The 19128-nt window shown below is 37.4% G+C and overlaps 1 protein-coding gene across 1 annotated transcript in view; it reads left to right on the top strand.

The window, feature by feature from the left end:
* Window positions 1-1004: 1004 nt before the first annotated feature.
* The window catches only part of Smp_155520 (glycosyltransferase-related), a gene marked incomplete at both ends in the record, with an annotated part of 32169 nt that continues 14045 nt past the window's right edge, over window positions 1005-19128 (top strand). The window contains one exon of the mRNA XM_018798342.1: window positions 1005-1091. Within this exon, the coding sequence (XP_018646703.1) occupies window positions 1005-1091 (87 nt within the window). The remainder of the gene's footprint in view (window positions 1092-19128) is intronic.

The following is a 19128-nucleotide window of genomic DNA, read 5'->3' as shown; positions in this document are numbered from 1 at the left end:
ACACCAAATGAAATTATTGAATTAATAACTGACTTATTTAAGGGTAAATGTGAAGTAGAAATAACCAATGAATGTCTAAATGCTTAATATAATGTCATAGTTGTGGGCAATGATTGAAGAACAACTAATATGACACTTGTAAATGGAAAATGTAAATATGTAAAATCGTTTATTTGTATTGCACTTGTCATTCATTACTCAGGTATATCAACATATATATCTTCACAAGTAAAAGTAGTAGACACCTATTAAACAGGGGGTATACAACAGTTAGTTGTATTGTGTTCAACTAACCAACAACTCATTTTCTTGTCACTTTTGCAAAGTTGATTTGTATTAAGTGATTGATTTGCAGTGACCTGATTTTCTCAACGAGAACGCGATCGGTATAATGGAAATAATTATTATTATAACTAATTGTACCAGGGATTGTTTTACTGTACTCGTTGTTGTTTAACTGTATCAAAATCACTATTCGTTCGGTTGTCCATCTTGTCTGCTCGAACTTTCTTACGCTCTGCCCTTATTGCCTGCACTCGTTGGCAGGTCTCGGTATTCTTTCGATACCACGAGATCGCCAATAAATATACTTTATCTGGACTTATTACAGCCTTCTGGTTTATGATCTAGCGAGGGAACCAAGTCGTTTTTGGGCGCATAATCTTACTGTAGTGGTGATCATAGTCAAACGCGACTCGACGCCATCTACAGATTCAAATAAAAGGAAATTATGGTAATACCTCAATGTAGTCTTGATTGGATTGTATTCAATAATGCTTAATGATATTTGCATATTGCACTGAATGCGATCGAATGACGATGATGACACTTGACAGTGAGATGAAAATCATCTCGCAAGTAACTGGTAAAATATTGCAAGAGTGTCTTGTTGGGTAGTGGCTGGTCGTTGGTCAGAACTCACACTGGACTGAGTGTGTGTAATTGTAACTGTTAATCATTGTGCAAGATTCTTTATTCTAGTATTCCACTTCTTACTTGCCTATATGCCTCGTAGAAGAACTGTTACAGTCACGAATTTACTTACGTCTAAAACTCTCTCCAATCGAATCGTCGTTCAATCAAACCGATTGGTAGGTTGTTAGTACATATTGTTGAATTCTAAAACTGAAATGAAATAACTCAGTAATGTCGGACATTCAGCGATGTCAGCTCAAGATGGTAGCCTCTGTTAAGTTCAGGATGGAGTGGAGAATATTCCATGTTGAACAGTTTCAATTAGCTATTGATCACTGATTGATTACCATTGTATTTTAACTGCTAATAACGCACACATTATCTCAGGTCTTTTCCATCAAAGCTGATACGTGAATAAGTCGAATCTGTCTGAGAATATTCTCTGTATGTGCAGATTATGTGTGAAAACTATTGACTTGATAAATGTTTTAGCGAACATATTGAATGATGTATTTCTCCAGAAATCTCTGCATTTATTCGAGATATCTACAAGTTTAACGTATTTGGTTTGTCAGCTTCTTACTACATTTAAACCCTTGATCATACTAGAGTGAAACTTCATATTCGTGGTCAGGATGTCATACACTGTTGAACCACTATTGTTCAGATACTGTGAAATAGAATCGGGGAGATGCATGAAAGAGATGGAGATTGATAGAGCATGCAACATGTAGACTGTCTATCGTCAATTCAATTATTTACATAAGTGAATTGAGCATAACATCCTATTCAGAAAGGGAATGTAATTTCACATTTTATTGATGAAATCTCGAGACTTGAACAACTGTGTGCTGTTATAGTCTCCGTACAAATTTAAAAGTGACAGGATGAGAATCCGATTGTGGTTGTCGACAAAGTTTTCAATGTCCAACTTGAAATCATTCATCAATGTTTACTTGAATTATTTAAATATAAAGAAAGGAACAGATTTGTCTGTTGGGAGATATCAAATCACTGAAGACGATTGGTGAATGGTTGCTCAATTTCATAGATTGGTTGAAGTTAGACATTCACACCGTTGGATGCCGGTCAGCTCAGTGGTCTTGTGGTGAAGTGCTCGCGTGTGAGACTGATAGGTCCTGGGTTCGAATCTCGCGAGGCGGGAATCGTGGATGCGCACTGTTAAGGAGTCCCACAATAGAACGAAACGGCCGTCCAGTGCTTTCAGGTTTTCCATGATGGTCTAGTTTCAATTGACTCATGATTTCAACTGTGAAAATATTAAATTCTCCACAAAACCCCTTCTGATCTATAATCATATGCCCACTAGTGACTGACTTCAAGAGTTCTAGTGGAAAGCAGTGACCAGTGGAGTTCCACCAAGTCTGTTGTGAGATATCAACTCACTGAAGACATTGGTGAATAGTTGCTCAACTTCGTGGATTGGTTGAAGTTAGATATTAACACCGTCGGATGTCGGCTCTGTGTTCTAGTGGTTAGGCGCTCGCGCGCGAGACTGATAGGTCCTGGGTTCGAATCTCTCGAGGCGGGATTCGTGGGTGTGCACTGTTGAGGAGTTCCACAATGGGACGAAACGGCCGTCCAGTGCTTACAGGCTTTCCATGGTGGTCTAGCTTCAATTGGCTCATGATAATGGTAAATAGTGTTGAAACAACTTATTCACATTCATCATTAATTTACACATATGAATAGTTTACATTATGATATGATTATTATAAGTAACCAGAAATATTCACACAATATAAAGTGGCCCAATTGTAATATGATACTACTTATTATTCATATAATCATTTGTTGAGAATATCTCTATGGAAAGTTAATCAAGTGTCCAAGTTGTTATCATCATCTGATGTTATATGTATGTACATAGATAGATGTGATGTCATTCATTTCTCTAAATGGTTTCATCTATACAATACAGACTTTTCATTATTTATGTTAAACATTATAAGATTTCCAAAGAGATTTTGTTTTGGTTAATGACAATACACTTAACATAAGTAATTCATTATACAATTAGGAAATGTCAATGATTATCAATTCAAAGATTGTAAACATACATTGTAAGGTGGTTTTTTTTAATGAAAGTACTTGCTGCCTTATCAGATTCAAAGTTATGAATGCTATTTTGGAAATGATTGAAAAGCTTATTTATATAGGTCAGTTGATCTTGTCCTTTTTCTTTCTCCTAGTGATCGACTGGATTATGAAGACGTCAACATCTGCAGGGAAGCACGGGATACAGTGGACAGGCAGGATGCACCTGGACGATTTAGACTTTGCAGATGATCTGAGGCTCCTATCACACATGCAACAACAAATGCAGGAGAAAACGACCAGTGTAGCAGTAGCCTCAGCAGCAGTAGGTCTCAATATAAACAAAGGGAAAAGCAACACTCTCCGATACAATACAACATGCACCAATCAAATTACAATTGATGGAGAAGCTTTGGAGGATGTGGAAACCTTTACATATCTGGGTCAGCATCATTGATGAACACGGTGGATCTGATGCAGATGTGAGGGTGAGGATCGGCAAAGCAAGAGCAGCATATCCACAAGTAAAGAACATCTGGAACTCAAAACAACTGTCTGTCAACCAATACCAAGATCAGAATTTTCAATACAAATGTCAAGACAGTTCTACTGTATGGGGCGGAGACTTGGGGAACTACGAAATCCATCATCCAGATGATACAGGTGTTTATTAACAATTGTCTACGCAAGATATTTCGGATCCGTTGGCGAGGCACTATCAGCAACAAGCTACTGTGGGAGAGAAGGAACCAGATTCCATTCAGTGGAGGAAGAGATCAGGAATAAGCGCTGGAAGTGGATAGACACACATTGAAGAAATCACCCAATTGCGTCACAAGACAAGTCCTCACATGGAATCCTGACGGTCAAAGGAGAAGAGGAAGACCAAATAAAACATTACAGACAGACATGAGAAGAATGAAAAAAAGCTGGATAGAACTAGGTAGGAAGTCCCAGGACAGAGTGGGTTGAAGAATGGTGGTCGGCGGCTTATGCTACATTGGGAGTAACAGGTGTAAGTAAGTAAGTTAGTAAATTGATCTTGTATTGTGATACTTCTCAAAGCTTGATGATTTGAGTCTGTCAACCAGTTGATAACTATGGTGATTGTAATGAATTCAGTGTGTTTTGGACTAATTCATTTCCAAGTTAGGATGATTTTATTTAAAATTGGCAAACTAGTTTGATTCATATCACGTTACCATGTTTCACATTGAATGAATTGATCACACAGTAACATTGTTTTGTTATGGGAGTATGTATATCTGTTAGGTTACTATGGTTTCCCTAATCGATGACTAACTCATCTTTGTAAGTAGAATATAATAAAGTTTTATCATCTAGTTAATGTGTCCCAAGATTCAATGAAACCTACTTCCTGGATTCTACTGCTAGCCACTTCCCATCTTTGCTTTCAACTGACTTAACTTAGGAACTCTTCGTATTCATTTTGTTTTAAGAGTACACCTATGTAAAGTTTGCGAGACCGAAGGTCCTGAATTCGATATATTATGACAGTGTCATGGATGCGCTTTTACTGAAAGTTCCCATATGATGAGGATCCCACCTTTCGGTGGATCCAAGTTTTTAACGGTAGTTTAACTTAGATCGGTTCATGAACCATCTTCACGACTCCTTACTGACAAACTATATATTGTAGTCACATTTTCCTGAAAGTCAGATGATGGTAGATTAAAATCACAATAGCGAAACATCGTAAAACTGACTTCTGAAAATATTTTATACAAAAGCTTCATACTTAATCTATTTCTCTGACATCCTGTACTACCATTTAAGTAGTATACATTTAAATGATTAAAAAGCATTCAATATGCTGACATATGAAAAACAAATATTCATCACGGTGGCTTTATTTTGGTATCACAATCGTTACTTACTTACGCCTGTTACTACCAATGGAGCATAGGCTGTCGACAAGCATTCTCCAAACCGCTCTGTCCTGGGCCTTTCTAGTTCTATCCAACTTTTCTTCATTCTTCTCATGTTTGTCTCTATTTCCCGGCGTAATGTGTTCTCTGATCTTCCTCTTCTTTTTTGACCTTCAGGATTCCATATGAGGGCTCTGCCTATAGCTCCTCCGGGGTCTACTGCCGGTCCCAAGCCCGGGTAAAGGAGGAGGGTTGGGCATGAGGTTAGCGACCCCATCCCGTAGGAAACCAACTCCCTAAAAAAACGCTAACCAGAAAAAAATAATCAAACCATTTTAACTCTACCTTGAGAGTAGAAGGAATAATTATGACTTATCATTATGAAAGCTGAGTTCCTTCGGAAGTCATGAGGCTGATGCACCTTCTAACAACCAGAGCGACAATTTTTACAGGTACATGGAATGTCCGGACAATGTGGGAAACCGGAAGAGTCTTCCAAATTGCTGCAGAAATGAGAAAATACAACCTGGAGGTGCTTGCAATCAATGAAACACACTGGACGCAGGTTGGATAACAACGGCTATCACAATTGTACATTAACAATAAAAAGTAAGTGGATTTTAATCAGAAAAAGTTTTTTGTGGATAATATAGTCATCTAACAGTTGAATTCATTAGTCAGTTAAAGCTTAACCACCATTGAAAACGTGGAAGCACTGGACGGCCGTTTTGTCCATCTTTCTGATTATAATCATCATATGCTCACTAGTGACTGGCTTCAAGAGGTATTTACTGGAAATCTAGTGAGAAGACATGAGCAGTGGAGCTCAACCGGGCTTGTTGTAAGATAGTAACTCTCTAAAGACAATAATGGATGGTGGCTCAATCTCGTGGATTGGTTGAAGTTAGACAATTACACCACTGAATGTCGGCTCAATGGTCTATAGGTTAGTAGGCTGGCGCGCGAGACCTGTAAGTTCCGGGTTCGGATCTCGCAAACGGGTTCGTTGACGTCCACTGGTGAGGGATCTGGTACTAAAACAAAATGACAGTTCAGTACTTACAGGTTACTTATGGTGGTCTAGTTTCATTGGACTCATGAATTCAACTAACAAGTGAAATTTTTCCAAATACTGGACAGTTGGTAATAATAAAATCGAATTATTGTTATTAAAATGATTAGTTTGAGGTGAAGATTACTGGTAAATCGAAAACTTTTGAAATTAATAATCAGAATAAATATGGATTATATGACATGGAAGGAATAATATTGAATGTTTATGACATATTCCTACGAGAATAATGAATGGTTACTTACTTACGCACTTACTTGCTTACACCTGTTACTCCCAATGAAGCATAGGCCGCCGACCAGCATTCTCCAACCAACTCTGTCCTGAGCCTTCCTTTCTAGTTCTATCCAGTTTTTGTTCATTCTCCTCATGTCTGTCTCCATTTCTCGACGTAATGTGTTCTTTGGTCTTCCTCTCCTCCTTTGGCCTTCAGGATTCTATGTAAGGGCTCGTCTTGTGAGGCAGTTGGCTGCTTTCTTCCGCCTGTAGCCCCTCCGGAGGCTACTGCCGGTCTCAAACCCGGATAAAGGAGGAGGGTTGGGCATGGGATTAGCGATCACATCCCGTAGAAAACTAACTCTCTAAAAATCGCTAACCAGGAAAAGTAATTCAAACCAATAATGAATGGTAACTTTTGGGAACTGTTTACGGACCAATAGGATAAATATATTTTTCTATTGTATAATTAATAAGTTATTAAGGCCAGACACTATCAGCAACAAGTTACTGTGGGAGACAACAAACCAGATTCAAGTGGGGGAAGAAATCAAGAAGAAGTAGATTGGGCACACATTGAAGAAATCACCCAACTGCGTCACAAGACACACCAGACACACCCTCACATGGAATCCTGAAGGCCAAAGAACACATTACACAGAGAAATGGAGACAGACATGAGGAGAATGAACAAAAACTGGATAGAACTAGAAAGGAAGGCCCATGACAGAGTTGGTTGGAGAATGCTTGTTGGCGGCCTATGCTCCATTGGGAGTAACAGTCGTAAGTAATTAAGTAATAAGTTATTAAACTATGCATATTCATGTTCCTCTTATTATAAGCTTTATTTTGATTCATAAACTATTATTATACGATTGACGATTCTTCAATTATGCCCAGTCTATTCATTACAGTCTCTCACATTCACAGCTACTTTTGGCTAAATCTTGTACAAATGTCATTTTCTATTTTATAGTGCGATATCGTCTGTTTGTTTTGTTTATAAACTCAGTATGTTTGAAATACAATGATTCATATCGTGGAAGTTGAGCTTGGTGTTCTAAACTCAACAGGGAGGGCTAGGCAGGAAAGAAGGATCGATAAAGACTCGTACGAGTTTTATGTGTCATTGGTCCGGTCAATAATTCACTGTTGTACAATTGACAGTATCATTACGTTTTATATTATTAGGGCATAAGATCACGAGGTATAACAGTTTGGTCGAAGTTTGCGTTGTGAATAAAATGATATAAATTTAGTTAGGAATATAAAATCAATGTAGGTATCAACTGATTTCATCATGTGCTTGTTTACAAGGAAATAATACATTCGAATCATTTTAAAACAATCAACTTTATGTTAATTTAATAATTGAATTCATGAGTGGACTAATGCTAGACTACCTTGGGAAACGTGGAAGCACTGGATGGTCATTTCGTTCTAGTATGGGACTCCTCAGCAGTGCTCATCCATGATACCGCTCGTGAGGTTCGAACCCAGGACCTACGGTATCGCGCGTAGGTGACATCATGAATGAGTACTTTTCAGAAGTCCAATACTTGGAAGAAATGGACATCCAGTGCTTCTGAGTTTTCTGTGGAGGTCTAGCTTTAATGGACTGATGAATTCAACCGTTAAATTACTACAATCTTTACAAAACCGCTTACTGATAATTTTATATTAGTTTACTAACAATAAACTGTTGAAATTTTAATGGATGACTTAGGGGCACTAATTTAGATGTGTAAGTGTATTATTTTCTGTGCAACTATCGAAACAAATCTGGTTTGTTTGTATATACTAGTTTTCAATATGTTGGAAATTCTTTAAATATATAAGGTATTGTGGTATGGGTTACTTATATCCATATAAGTAGTATATTACGATGGTCGGGCATTGAATGTATTTCAGTAGAAGATCGATAAGGAAAGAATGGGAACGAAGCGCAATTGGTATGAAAATAAATGAACAACAATAATCGGAGATGATGGACTGTTAGTTGCAAAAGGAACGGTCAAGATTGAGTCAATTGATTGATAGTTTGCGAATTTACCATTTACTATATGGTTCTCATATTTCACTGAGATATTCTGTAATTTCGTGCATAAATACATTCGATTGTCACAATTGATTGATTACTGGGTGGTGATCAATGTCGTGCGTGCCAAGTCCCTCTTAGTGCTGTTCGAATGACACGAAGTCGAATCCATCAGTGATCACCAGTTCCCTCAAGATTACAGGTACACCTTGCTGACGGGTGCCAAGTAGCACAAAACCCGGGTCCAGGGTTTCCTGTTGACCACCTCCAACCACCATCTTACATTCAATTGTCTCCACTCGTGTCCTTATTCCCTACAGTACTGGTTATCCCTACTTATGGTTAATAAGTTGAGAAAATTTCTTGAAAGATTATTTTATTGCAATTGAACTGTCTACCTTGATGCAATCGATGTTACTTGGATGACTTTCAGTATGCAAAGAAACTCCAATATGTAGATTAGAATAATGTAATACGCTAAGCTAATACAGTAGTAACATGCAGTTATTCTACCAAGAGCATCCATTTATCTGATCACGATTCCTTGTACTTCAGCCCAAACCGGAAAGTAAACAACTAAGCAATTCAGTCATTGTACATCATATAAAAGATTTCTAAGTACTTAGTATTATATCTAAGATGAAGACTTATACTCTGAAACACATCAGTTACTTGTATCCATTCCTTTTCCAGTATCAGCTCAGTTTTACATTTATTTTCACAAGATTTTTCCGATTTCTCATTCTAATTACTCTTTGAGGACTCAGAACCTTAACACAATATATTATCTACAACTGATTGATCATTGGGTGGTGATCAATGTCATGTATGTCACGTCGTTCTCAGTCCAGATCGAATCCTATCGACTAAGTTGCTTTACTTATAACTACGACTAATGCGGAAAGTGTGCTAGCTGTATTTAGTCTTACAATTAATTACATATTTAATTGCCAATGGCAAGTACATTGATCAAACTATGACAACGAACCCTAGATTACTTAGGTAGTGACACATTCTCACCTTGGAGTTGAACCCAATTCGTCATATCATCCGTATTCGCATATGTTGGGAAGAATAATACATATAAAATCAGTTTTGTCAATATAAGACGACGAACGCTGGTGATTGTCAATGGTAGACCCTAACTTGACGTCTGGGTAAAGTTATTCTATAGGAATAAGACATATAAGTAATAGAAACGTTAGCTCCATGAGGGCTCATGAATTCGTCACACTAATTAGTACCGTCCAGTGCTTCCAGGTTTCCCATGGTTCTCTAGCTTTAATTGACTCATGAATCCAACTACTAAATTATTACAATACCAAGCAAAAACACTAATTTAAGTTTAATCATTACCAAAGGATGGATTTATATTCATTCTGTACCTTCAACCCGATGTTTTAGTGGCCTTTCAACCAGTTAAATTACTCTTACTTTTGTAATCTAAATAAAATTCCCATTCACTGTCTATGTCTAATTTACTGAACTCATTTTTGTTTATTGATGTATACTACTTTTATTTAATCAGTAACCAAATCTATTTTCATAATTGAAATCATGAGTCAATTGAAGCTAGACCATCATGGAAAACCTGGAAACACTGGACGGCCGTTTCGTCCTATTATGGGACTCCTCGGCAGTGCACATCCACGATCCCGCACTTGTGAGATTCGAACCCAGGACCTACCTGTCTCCAGCGCCAGAGCACTTAACCGATAGACAATAATAATAATTTTTGAATGTGCTATTAAACGAAAGTTGTTGGTTGTGTATTTACATATGCTATTTACATATGCATCTAATTTTGTAATTAGATTACCTCTTCCTTTTTAAAAGTTATTTAAAGCTTTCTCACATCTCTTGAGTTATTGCTCAAACTCAACAGCTTTCATAATTGTATGTTGTTAGTCTCCTTTATGATCCTTGATAGTCATTATTGACTGTGGTCACAAATACCAGCTGTTATTTACTCTGTCAAGGCTTTTTCCTTACCAGCTATAAAAACGGGTTGATCACTGTAGGTATTTTGCGAGTTGAGACTCCTTCTTGTATAAGTCGTTGTTTAGAACTTTGATCTCACACATATTTCGTTAGAGTAGTTGGATGCTGCGATCGAGTTTACTTCTAAGATACTGATGTCTGATAGTTTCAACAAGGATTCAGAAATCTCTCTTGGTATTGTTGAATATAGCCGTATCCATAACTTTATCTAGTCTATTAACTCTGATTCAATCTATCAAGATGTTGTATACAGTAAAGAAAAACTGCTTGCACACAACTCATCAGTTCCAAGTGCAAAAATAAGAATACTAGACGAATAAGTAAAGTAATTTTTGTACTATAAGGAAATGTGGATAGTGGCGTCTCAGAGTTGATGTTCACTATGGGACTCTAACCTAGTACCTTTCGCTCTAAAAGCTATTGCGTTATACACTCAGCTACTGAGTTCTGATAGCTACTTCTTTGTGAAATAGGGTGAAGTTTGAATTCACTTAGTATTGTTTGTTTGAATCTTCCCATTTTTGTGGTGTCTATTTACAAGAACTCTTTTGTTTATCAACATAAAATTCCAGAACGCAAAGCTATCTATCCGTGAATAAACAGAAAGGGTATTAGTAATACAACATTGAATAACATGATCCATGATTAATTGACTATAATTTACAACCTTAGGTTGTATTTTTACAGTATGGTAAGGAATTGATGTTAGCATTCCTCGTAGAAGTGTTTTTCAATAGCTTAAATAGTGGAAATAGTGTTATTCTATCATCAACATTCAGACAATAACATCGATGCTCAAATGGCTTACTGTTGACATAGTTGAATCTCACTGATCAACGGTTTTCACTTGTATCTAGATAACTAACTCTAGGAATTAATCGTGCCACAATGCAAATCTACTGAAGTTAAACCTATAAACTATTGTATGTGGCAGTATAATGGTTTAAAAGCTCAATACTCACCATAAGACCTAAGATATACAGATTTAATTCGTGTTGTAGTTTTGTATACAAGATAGTGAGAAGTCCTATTTTAGGATGAAACAGATTTACAGTGGTTTCTAGTTTCCAGTAGTTGTTTAACTAAGGTCAGCTGGTGATAAAAACCATAAAATTAATTCCCTTCGTAAGTGTGAATAAAGTCAGTCAGTCAGCTACAACGTAGGACCAGGCACAAATATGCATCGGTTCAAGTTGATACACCTCATTAGCACAACAACATGAACACCAAATTCATAGAAGTAGTTAATTTAATGGTGGTAATATATAAAAGAAAGATTGTATATAATGATATAGTACAGGAAGAAAGAAAGGAATGAAGCAATTTTATTCTCACAGTTTGAGGAAAGACAAGGACTGTATACACCTTCGCCACTGTGATCGATTCTGAGCCATGTCACCTAGAGTCTCCAACCATTCGTTACGATAGTCGCGCGGACCCCAGCTAAGTAGTCTGCATCTACCAACATGTATCAGACTAGAGGTTAGTGACTTCAAGGACTGATGCCATGTTTTGATTTGACCGCCCCTAACTCTCAACCATCCCGAATACTAGCCATCATTGAGCGTCGTGGTAATTGGTGTTCAGGCATACGTAACACGTGGTCTAACTGCTGCGCAGTATACTCGTCCCTTAATTAATAGACGGATATCTCACTTTCGTCATAGGTGAAGAGAGATCAGCGATTCACGCAGGTTTATGTGAATTAGTTACTGCCTTGTGACTCCTCATCAGATGTCTATTACTTTCTTAAATCATCGAAATCACGAGCCGACCAATGTTAGACCAACAGGAAGCACTAGACGGCCGTTTCGTCCTAGAATAGCTAAAAATGGTTTGTTGTCAAACTGGACCGTTCAATGAAAATATCCATTGCCATGAAACGTGTATAAACAACAGTAACACAGTTCTAATTTACGCTAAATAATTACTTTAACTGATGCTAAACACTTTTTTCCATAGCATCAACAAGCAGCAAATTACTTACTTTACTTACTTACTTACGCCTGTTACTCCCAATGGAGCATAGGCCGCCGACCAGAATTCTCCAACCCACTCTGTCATGGGCCCTTCTTTTCTAGTTCTATCCAGTTTTTGTTCATTCTTCTCATGTCTGTCTTCATTTCTCGGTGTAATGTGTTCTTTGACCTTTAGGATTCCACATGAGGGCTTGTCTTGTGACACACACACTCAATGTGTGTCCTATCCACTTCCAGAACTTCTTCCTGATTTCTTCCTCCGCTGAATGGAATCTGGTTTGTTGTCTCCCACAGTAACTAAGCAGCAAGTATGTACATATTTTAAGTTGTAATCTTAAAGTTCATCAAACTGATTGATTATGTAACATAAACGAGCAAAAGTAAGAAATTGTGGTTGAAGGTAGTCAACAAGAAACTCTTAACCTAGGTTTCATGATACTTGGGACTCGCCAGCAGGGTTTACCCGTTATCCTGATGTTCCTTGACGGATTCGACTCCTTGTCGTCCAGCTTCATATTCAGAGACGTAACCATTAGACTATCTGGACTGCGAGTGACTTGCTATAGTGAACAATTAATTGTAAGTATATTTCACTCAGTCACAGAGCATCAGTTCCCTCAAGAATACAGGTACAGCTCACTGACGAGTACCTGTTGACTACCTCCAATCACCACTTTATCTCAACATAGTGCATGCAATGTCGAGTCACCTAGACTTATGGCCACATTACAACTCAGTTGATAGGATTCGGTTTGGACTGGAGAGGACATGACATCACACAGTGATCAATTGGTTGTGAGTAACAGTATTGAATCTATACTTATTATCATTATTTTTAACACTTGAATACGTACTGACCTGATTAAGATTATGTTATCAAGAGTTAGTATTACTATTCTTGACCTCTGAATGTATATTGACCTGGTTAATACTCTATCTAACAATATATTTCTCATATATTATATGAAAGTAACATTGAACTAATATTTTTCGCTAATAAGATAATTATAAAGATTGATGGAGTTTTGTTCTCTGAGCTGGATGGTTTAGTCGTGGAGCTTTCATCTTCCATCTGGACGACATCATCAGCACAAACTTTGGGTAGAAGTGAAGTGTTTGAATGGATAGTTTTATAATCACGGATTGATAATAGTTAAACGAATTCAATCTGTAATACAGATTTAATGTTATGGTCTAACTTCAGCCAATCCATGAAATTGATCAACCGTCCACCATTGTCTTCAGTGAGTTGATATCTCACAACAGACCTCAAATAGGTATATTATCTACATGTATACATAGGTTATGCCTATTCATGGCTTGTAAAACTGACTATTATTGACCAATATTGTGTAGGTGAATAATTCACTTGCCTAGTCTAGGTCCACTGTGTTTGTCCTCCTGATAATGTAACAATGAGCATGAGGCTTGGTTTTCTTCATTATACCATAATGACCAACATTTCTATGAGTGATTTTTGTGAGATTTCAGAATGTTTACACGTTTCAAATGATAAGAATGTGTTTTCTTTTTCAAAAAAATCTTATAGTTGAATTCATTAGTCAATTGAAGCTGGACCGCCGTGGAAAACTCGGAATCCTGCTCCAAAGGGATTTGAACCCGGGATCGTGGATACGCAATGCTGAGTAGTCTTAGACTCGGACGAAAAGGCTGTCCATTGCTCCCGGTTTTTCCATGATGATCTAGCTTCAATTGACTCGTGAATTCAATTATTAAATTACCACAATCTCCACAAAACCGTTTTCTGATTGTAAACCAACCTGCAACAATTGAGCAGTATTTTTTTGAAGGATAGTATTGTGTTCACTGTGTTGCAAGCCCACGAATGCCCTGGTATGGTCGAGGGTGAGAACAGTCAGGTCTCCCTCTCCAAATGCTCTCACATGTCCACGCGTATACAGTCACTATCAGGGAAGTCTTACTCACTACCTACTCGTCGCATTTCTGCTGTTTATGTAATTGAGCGGACGAAAAGCAAATATCCAACACTTTAAACGGGTTGGTGGTGGAAACGGAGGCTCGCCTCGAAGAATTGGAAAGCCCTGATTCTAGACCAATATTGTACATGGGATCCAGGATCCTGAAGGAACAAACCTCACAGAACACATATGCGCCGAACAAGTCCTCTTAATTTCGTAAACAACAGTAATGCAACAAGAAGGTAGTGAGTAGGAATTCCCTGACAGTGACTGTATACACGTGGCCAGGTGAGGGCATTTGGAGTAGGAGAGCGAACTCTCCACATTCTTGACCGTACCACGGCATTTGAGTACGAAAAATATTGTACACCATATCAATTCACTTAGAGTACTAGCTACACTATAATTTAATTCATTGTTACGAACTGAATATAACATAAGTTTCTGCTCAATAATCGATCATCATAAAGTTTGACTTCAGAACTCATTATTGAAATATCATTGTAATCAAATAAGTCACCAGATTTCAAACAAATCACTTCACATGTTTATTACTCCACTATAAAGTTCTGAACTTAAACTTTAGATGTTAACTTACAGTTCATTGTTAAACACCTGTATATTTTATAGATACAATTATCAGAAGGGGTTTTGTGTAGATTTAATACTTTCATAGTTAAAAGCATGAGTCCATTGGAGCTAGACCATCAAGGAAAACCTGGAAGCACTGGACGGCCGTTTCGTCCCGTTGGGGGTTCGAATCTCGTGAGGCGAGTTCGTGGATGCTCACTGCTGAGGAGTCCCACAATAGATACAATTGTTTAACACTTAATAATCAGGAGGGTTTTTTTATGGAGATTTAGTATTTTCATAGTTGAAAGCATGAGTGAATTGAAGCTAGACCATCAAGGAAAACCTGGAAGCACTGGACGGCCGTTTCGTCCGCGTGGCGAGGTCGTGAATGCGTACTGCTGAGGAGTTCCATAATAGGACGAAACGATCGTCCAGTGCTTCCAGGTTCTCCTTGGTGGTCTAGCTTCAATTGACTCATGTTTTCAACCATAATAACACTTAATAGTTCAAAATTATGTACTGTAATAAATAAAACAATAGTCTTTTCATTATCATGTACAATTTTAACCAATCAGAGCAATACTAAATTATCACTATAAATATGATAAGGTAATATAGTGCTTGGTAACTAATAGTATCCAAGTGAAAATTACATTACTACTTACCATCCTTCAATTGTTTTAGCTTATTATTAGTATTCATAATGACAGTACAATTACTTACAAATTGTATCCCCAATAGGACTAAACATGAGTCTTGGATCCCTCCTTTACTAGTTACTATCCATCAATGCTTATTGACAACATGGTTTGAACCATCGAAATATTATAAACCAATTCATTCTATCAAACAATATCCATTCCATAATACTAAATTCTTAATTACAATCATTATTATATTCACTTTATGTATATGTAGTATACTACATATAACTTATTATAATACTAATTTTACAATCGATTCAATCATTACAAAGAAATCTTCGGTAAGTTGTATTATAATAAAGAATAGATAGTAATTTTAATAGTTGAGATCATGAATTCATTGAAGCTAGACCATCATGGGAAACCTGGAATCACTGGACGAGAGTTTCGTCCTATTGTGGGACTCCTCAGTGGTAGTGCGCATACACGATCCCACTTGGCGGGTTTCAAACCCAGAACTTATCAGTTTCACGCGCGGTAATAATGTTTAACTTCAACTGATCCACGAAATTGAGTGAAACATCTATCAATGTCTTCAGTGAGTTAATATCTCACAACAGACTTGGTTGAACTCTACTGGTGACTGCTTCTCACTAAAACTTCAGGAAATACCTCTTGAAGCAAGTCACTTGTGAGCATATGTTGATTAATATCAGAAGGGGTTTTATGGATATTATAATAGTTTTAATAGTTGAGATCATAAGTTAATTGAAGCTAGATCACCACCGTCTAGTGCTTCCTAGTTTTCCATAATGGTCTTCTTATTTGACAAAACACTAACTTTTGTATTAATAGACATTATTTACCAGCATTCTAACCTCTTACTTTGACCAACATCAGACTTCAAACGGCAAAGAAATGTGTTACATTTCAATTTGACAAAAGGTCTATGGTGTACCAATGCGAAATATATTATATCCTGCTCTGAAAGGTGATTTTATGCGTTATTTTGTAAAGATGAAACTTGAACAATGACGAATTATTCCAGATATGTTGAAGTCAAGTATCTTGAGGGAAACGGACGACAGCTTTATGGAGATTTTCAACAAGGTTCATTGTTACATACAATTTATGATGTAGAATGAAAAGAATAGTGGGTTCCCTATTTTTAACGTTGTCGTATAATGGAGTTCAGACTATACAGTTCAACCTTGAGTTTATTGAAAGAGTACTTGAAATCTTTTATTCCTTAATTCTAATAGCTTGGTCTAATCACTTACAAGAAAGAATCCGACAGATTACTACTTTCAAAATAGAAAGGATATATAGAAGACAGGGACATCCAGGTACATCCATCTGACGAGTCCCAAATAGGACGAAACGTGCGTCAAACTGGATTCCACTGCTAGCCACTATCCATCTCTGCTTACGATATATAGAAGAAATGTTAGGGTTTTAAAGGCTTTGGGAGACAACCGGTGACTCAAAGAATTACACTGACAATTATCGAAAGACTAAGGTTAACTAATTGGATGCAATTACAATCAGCAAAATACCAATCTTTATCCATTTTAAGTTTAAAAAAGTGATGATTTTTCAAGAATAACTAGAAGGAGGTTGAACACCGCTTTAAACAGAGCTTATGATGCAAACAAATCACTGTTCCTGTATAGAACAACATGTTGAATAACTGGATCAGAAGTTGACAAGTATCTTCTTCAGCTTACAGATAACTACCTACATCTGTCAGGGCAGATACATTAACCGAAGGGAAAGGACAGCTCATATTGGATTTTTTGATCGTCTTCGAAAAGCTTATGATCTGGAAGAAGTACTTTGAACTGTAAGATCTTTGTATCTTGGATATGGGACATTTGCTTGAAGATACGATCAGTATTGTAGTTTGACAACTATTAACCATTAACACCTTCTATATTCGAATCGTCCCCCACTTGGTCAAAATCAGAAGTCAGATGCGAAGAGGTTGGAAAGATATATTTGATTCGTTATCAATATATCGGGAAGCGGTTGATCTAATCTGGCTAGTGAACGTAGGAGATGTTTCCTACGCTGAGCTGTAACGTGATCTGGTGGGGATTCATGACCGAACGCTTTCAGTTAAACAAGTCCACTAAAACTAATGTGTTCAGCATCCAATGTCGAACACTTAAGAAGCTATTGATTTTGAGGAATTATTTACAGCTACAAGTTGAAATCGCCCAAGATAACTGATAGTTAGTTTGCCGAAACCATTATAATCAAGCATCAAAGACCTAATTTATCTTTTCTCAAGGAAACCCTGATCAAACTTTATCTTCATAATATAACTCTTTCCTTCTATTATCAAAATCCATTCCAACAACACCTCTTAATTGATTGCATCATCAGATAAATATGCGCTACACAAATCTCATTTGATTTGTGTGAGGGCTGTGATACTGCCCAAGTGCTCAAACTGAAGCAGGTGGTTTTCTTAGGGAGCCACACACGGAGCCTTTGACTTAAATGTCTGATCCACAAGGCAGTGGAACATCGTGAGGAGATGCAGTCCCATAGTAGCCGGTGACCAACAATTGGTTCACACGCTATTTGTTCCATCAGGATACTGGAGCCAGCCGATGTGCACCATTGGTTCGAAATCAGGGATTTCCAACTCCCATAGGTGGACTTTCCGTGTCCACCAATCCGGTTAATGCGCCGGACATTCGCTTTTCGTCCTTTCAATTTTGTAAACAACACCGGTGCCACGAGAAGGTAGTTAGTAGGATTTCCCTGGCAGAGGCTATATACGCGTTGTCATAAGAGAGCATTTGGAGAGGAGAGAGGACTCTCCCCCCTCTCGGCCGTTATTAGGGCATTTGGGGGCATCATCGCATTCTTCTTATATTTTTGTTGTACTAAACTGATATGTATTTGAGACGACTTCTAACTAAGCTCATTTATGTAAGAGTTTTGCACCTTTTTTATACCTATGATGATAGATTATAAGTAGTTAATGAGAGTCTAACCCAATAAGATGAATTCATTTAGCTCACTTCAAGTATTTATTCCTGCCTTAGTCGGGATGAAAAAGTAAACTAATCAAATGATAAAAGAGACTCTTACGAATAATAACATGAACGTTACGTGCTTTTGACAATTGATTATCCATTTTAATTCATCAAATCAGCTGGTAACTCTGTGGAGTTTGAAGTAAAGAGTACTACGTTTAAATCTCTATGTGAATATCAACATGGATGTAATCATATTTGGCTGACGAGTTTAAAACTGAACAAACGTTCCTTATGGCTTTGGTTATTAGCATTAATTCACAGATTCTGCACTTAGTATTGTTTGTTTGAATCTTCCCATTGGGTGTTCAGGGCTGCAATTGATCAGTCAATCTCTTATTGGCATATGTGCATCCTGTGCGTATTATCTCGATACAGCGTTAATTCACAAGCATTTTAAGCAGAGATGGTTAGTGGCTAACAGCGGAATCCAGGATGAGCGTTTCATCCTATTTAGGACTCTTCAGCTGGATGTGCCCGCATCTGAGTTGATGTTCACTCTGGGACACGAACCCAGTACCTTTCGCTTAAAACGCCATCTTTGCTTACAATGCTTGAGAATCAAGGATCTATCCGAGGCTGTTCTCTCATGACGCACTTATGTTCATAATGGATGGAACAGAAAATTGCCGAATCGATAATGGTGTGCACACAAACCAATAATGTTGACTAATGGTCAGTTTTCGTCTTTGCTGCCCAAGTTTGAAATTTTTGATGTCTACAACTTAGTTGACAATTAAAATTTTGTTGGAA

Source organism: Schistosoma mansoni, assembly GCF_000237925.1.
Source record: "Schistosoma mansoni, WGS project CABG00000000 data, supercontig 0154, strain Puerto Rico, whole genome shotgun sequence".
In the NCBI taxonomy this organism is placed as follows: domain Eukaryota; kingdom Metazoa; phylum Platyhelminthes; class Trematoda; order Strigeidida; family Schistosomatidae; genus Schistosoma; species Schistosoma mansoni.
This window is presented reverse-complemented; position numbering and strand designations above follow the sequence as displayed.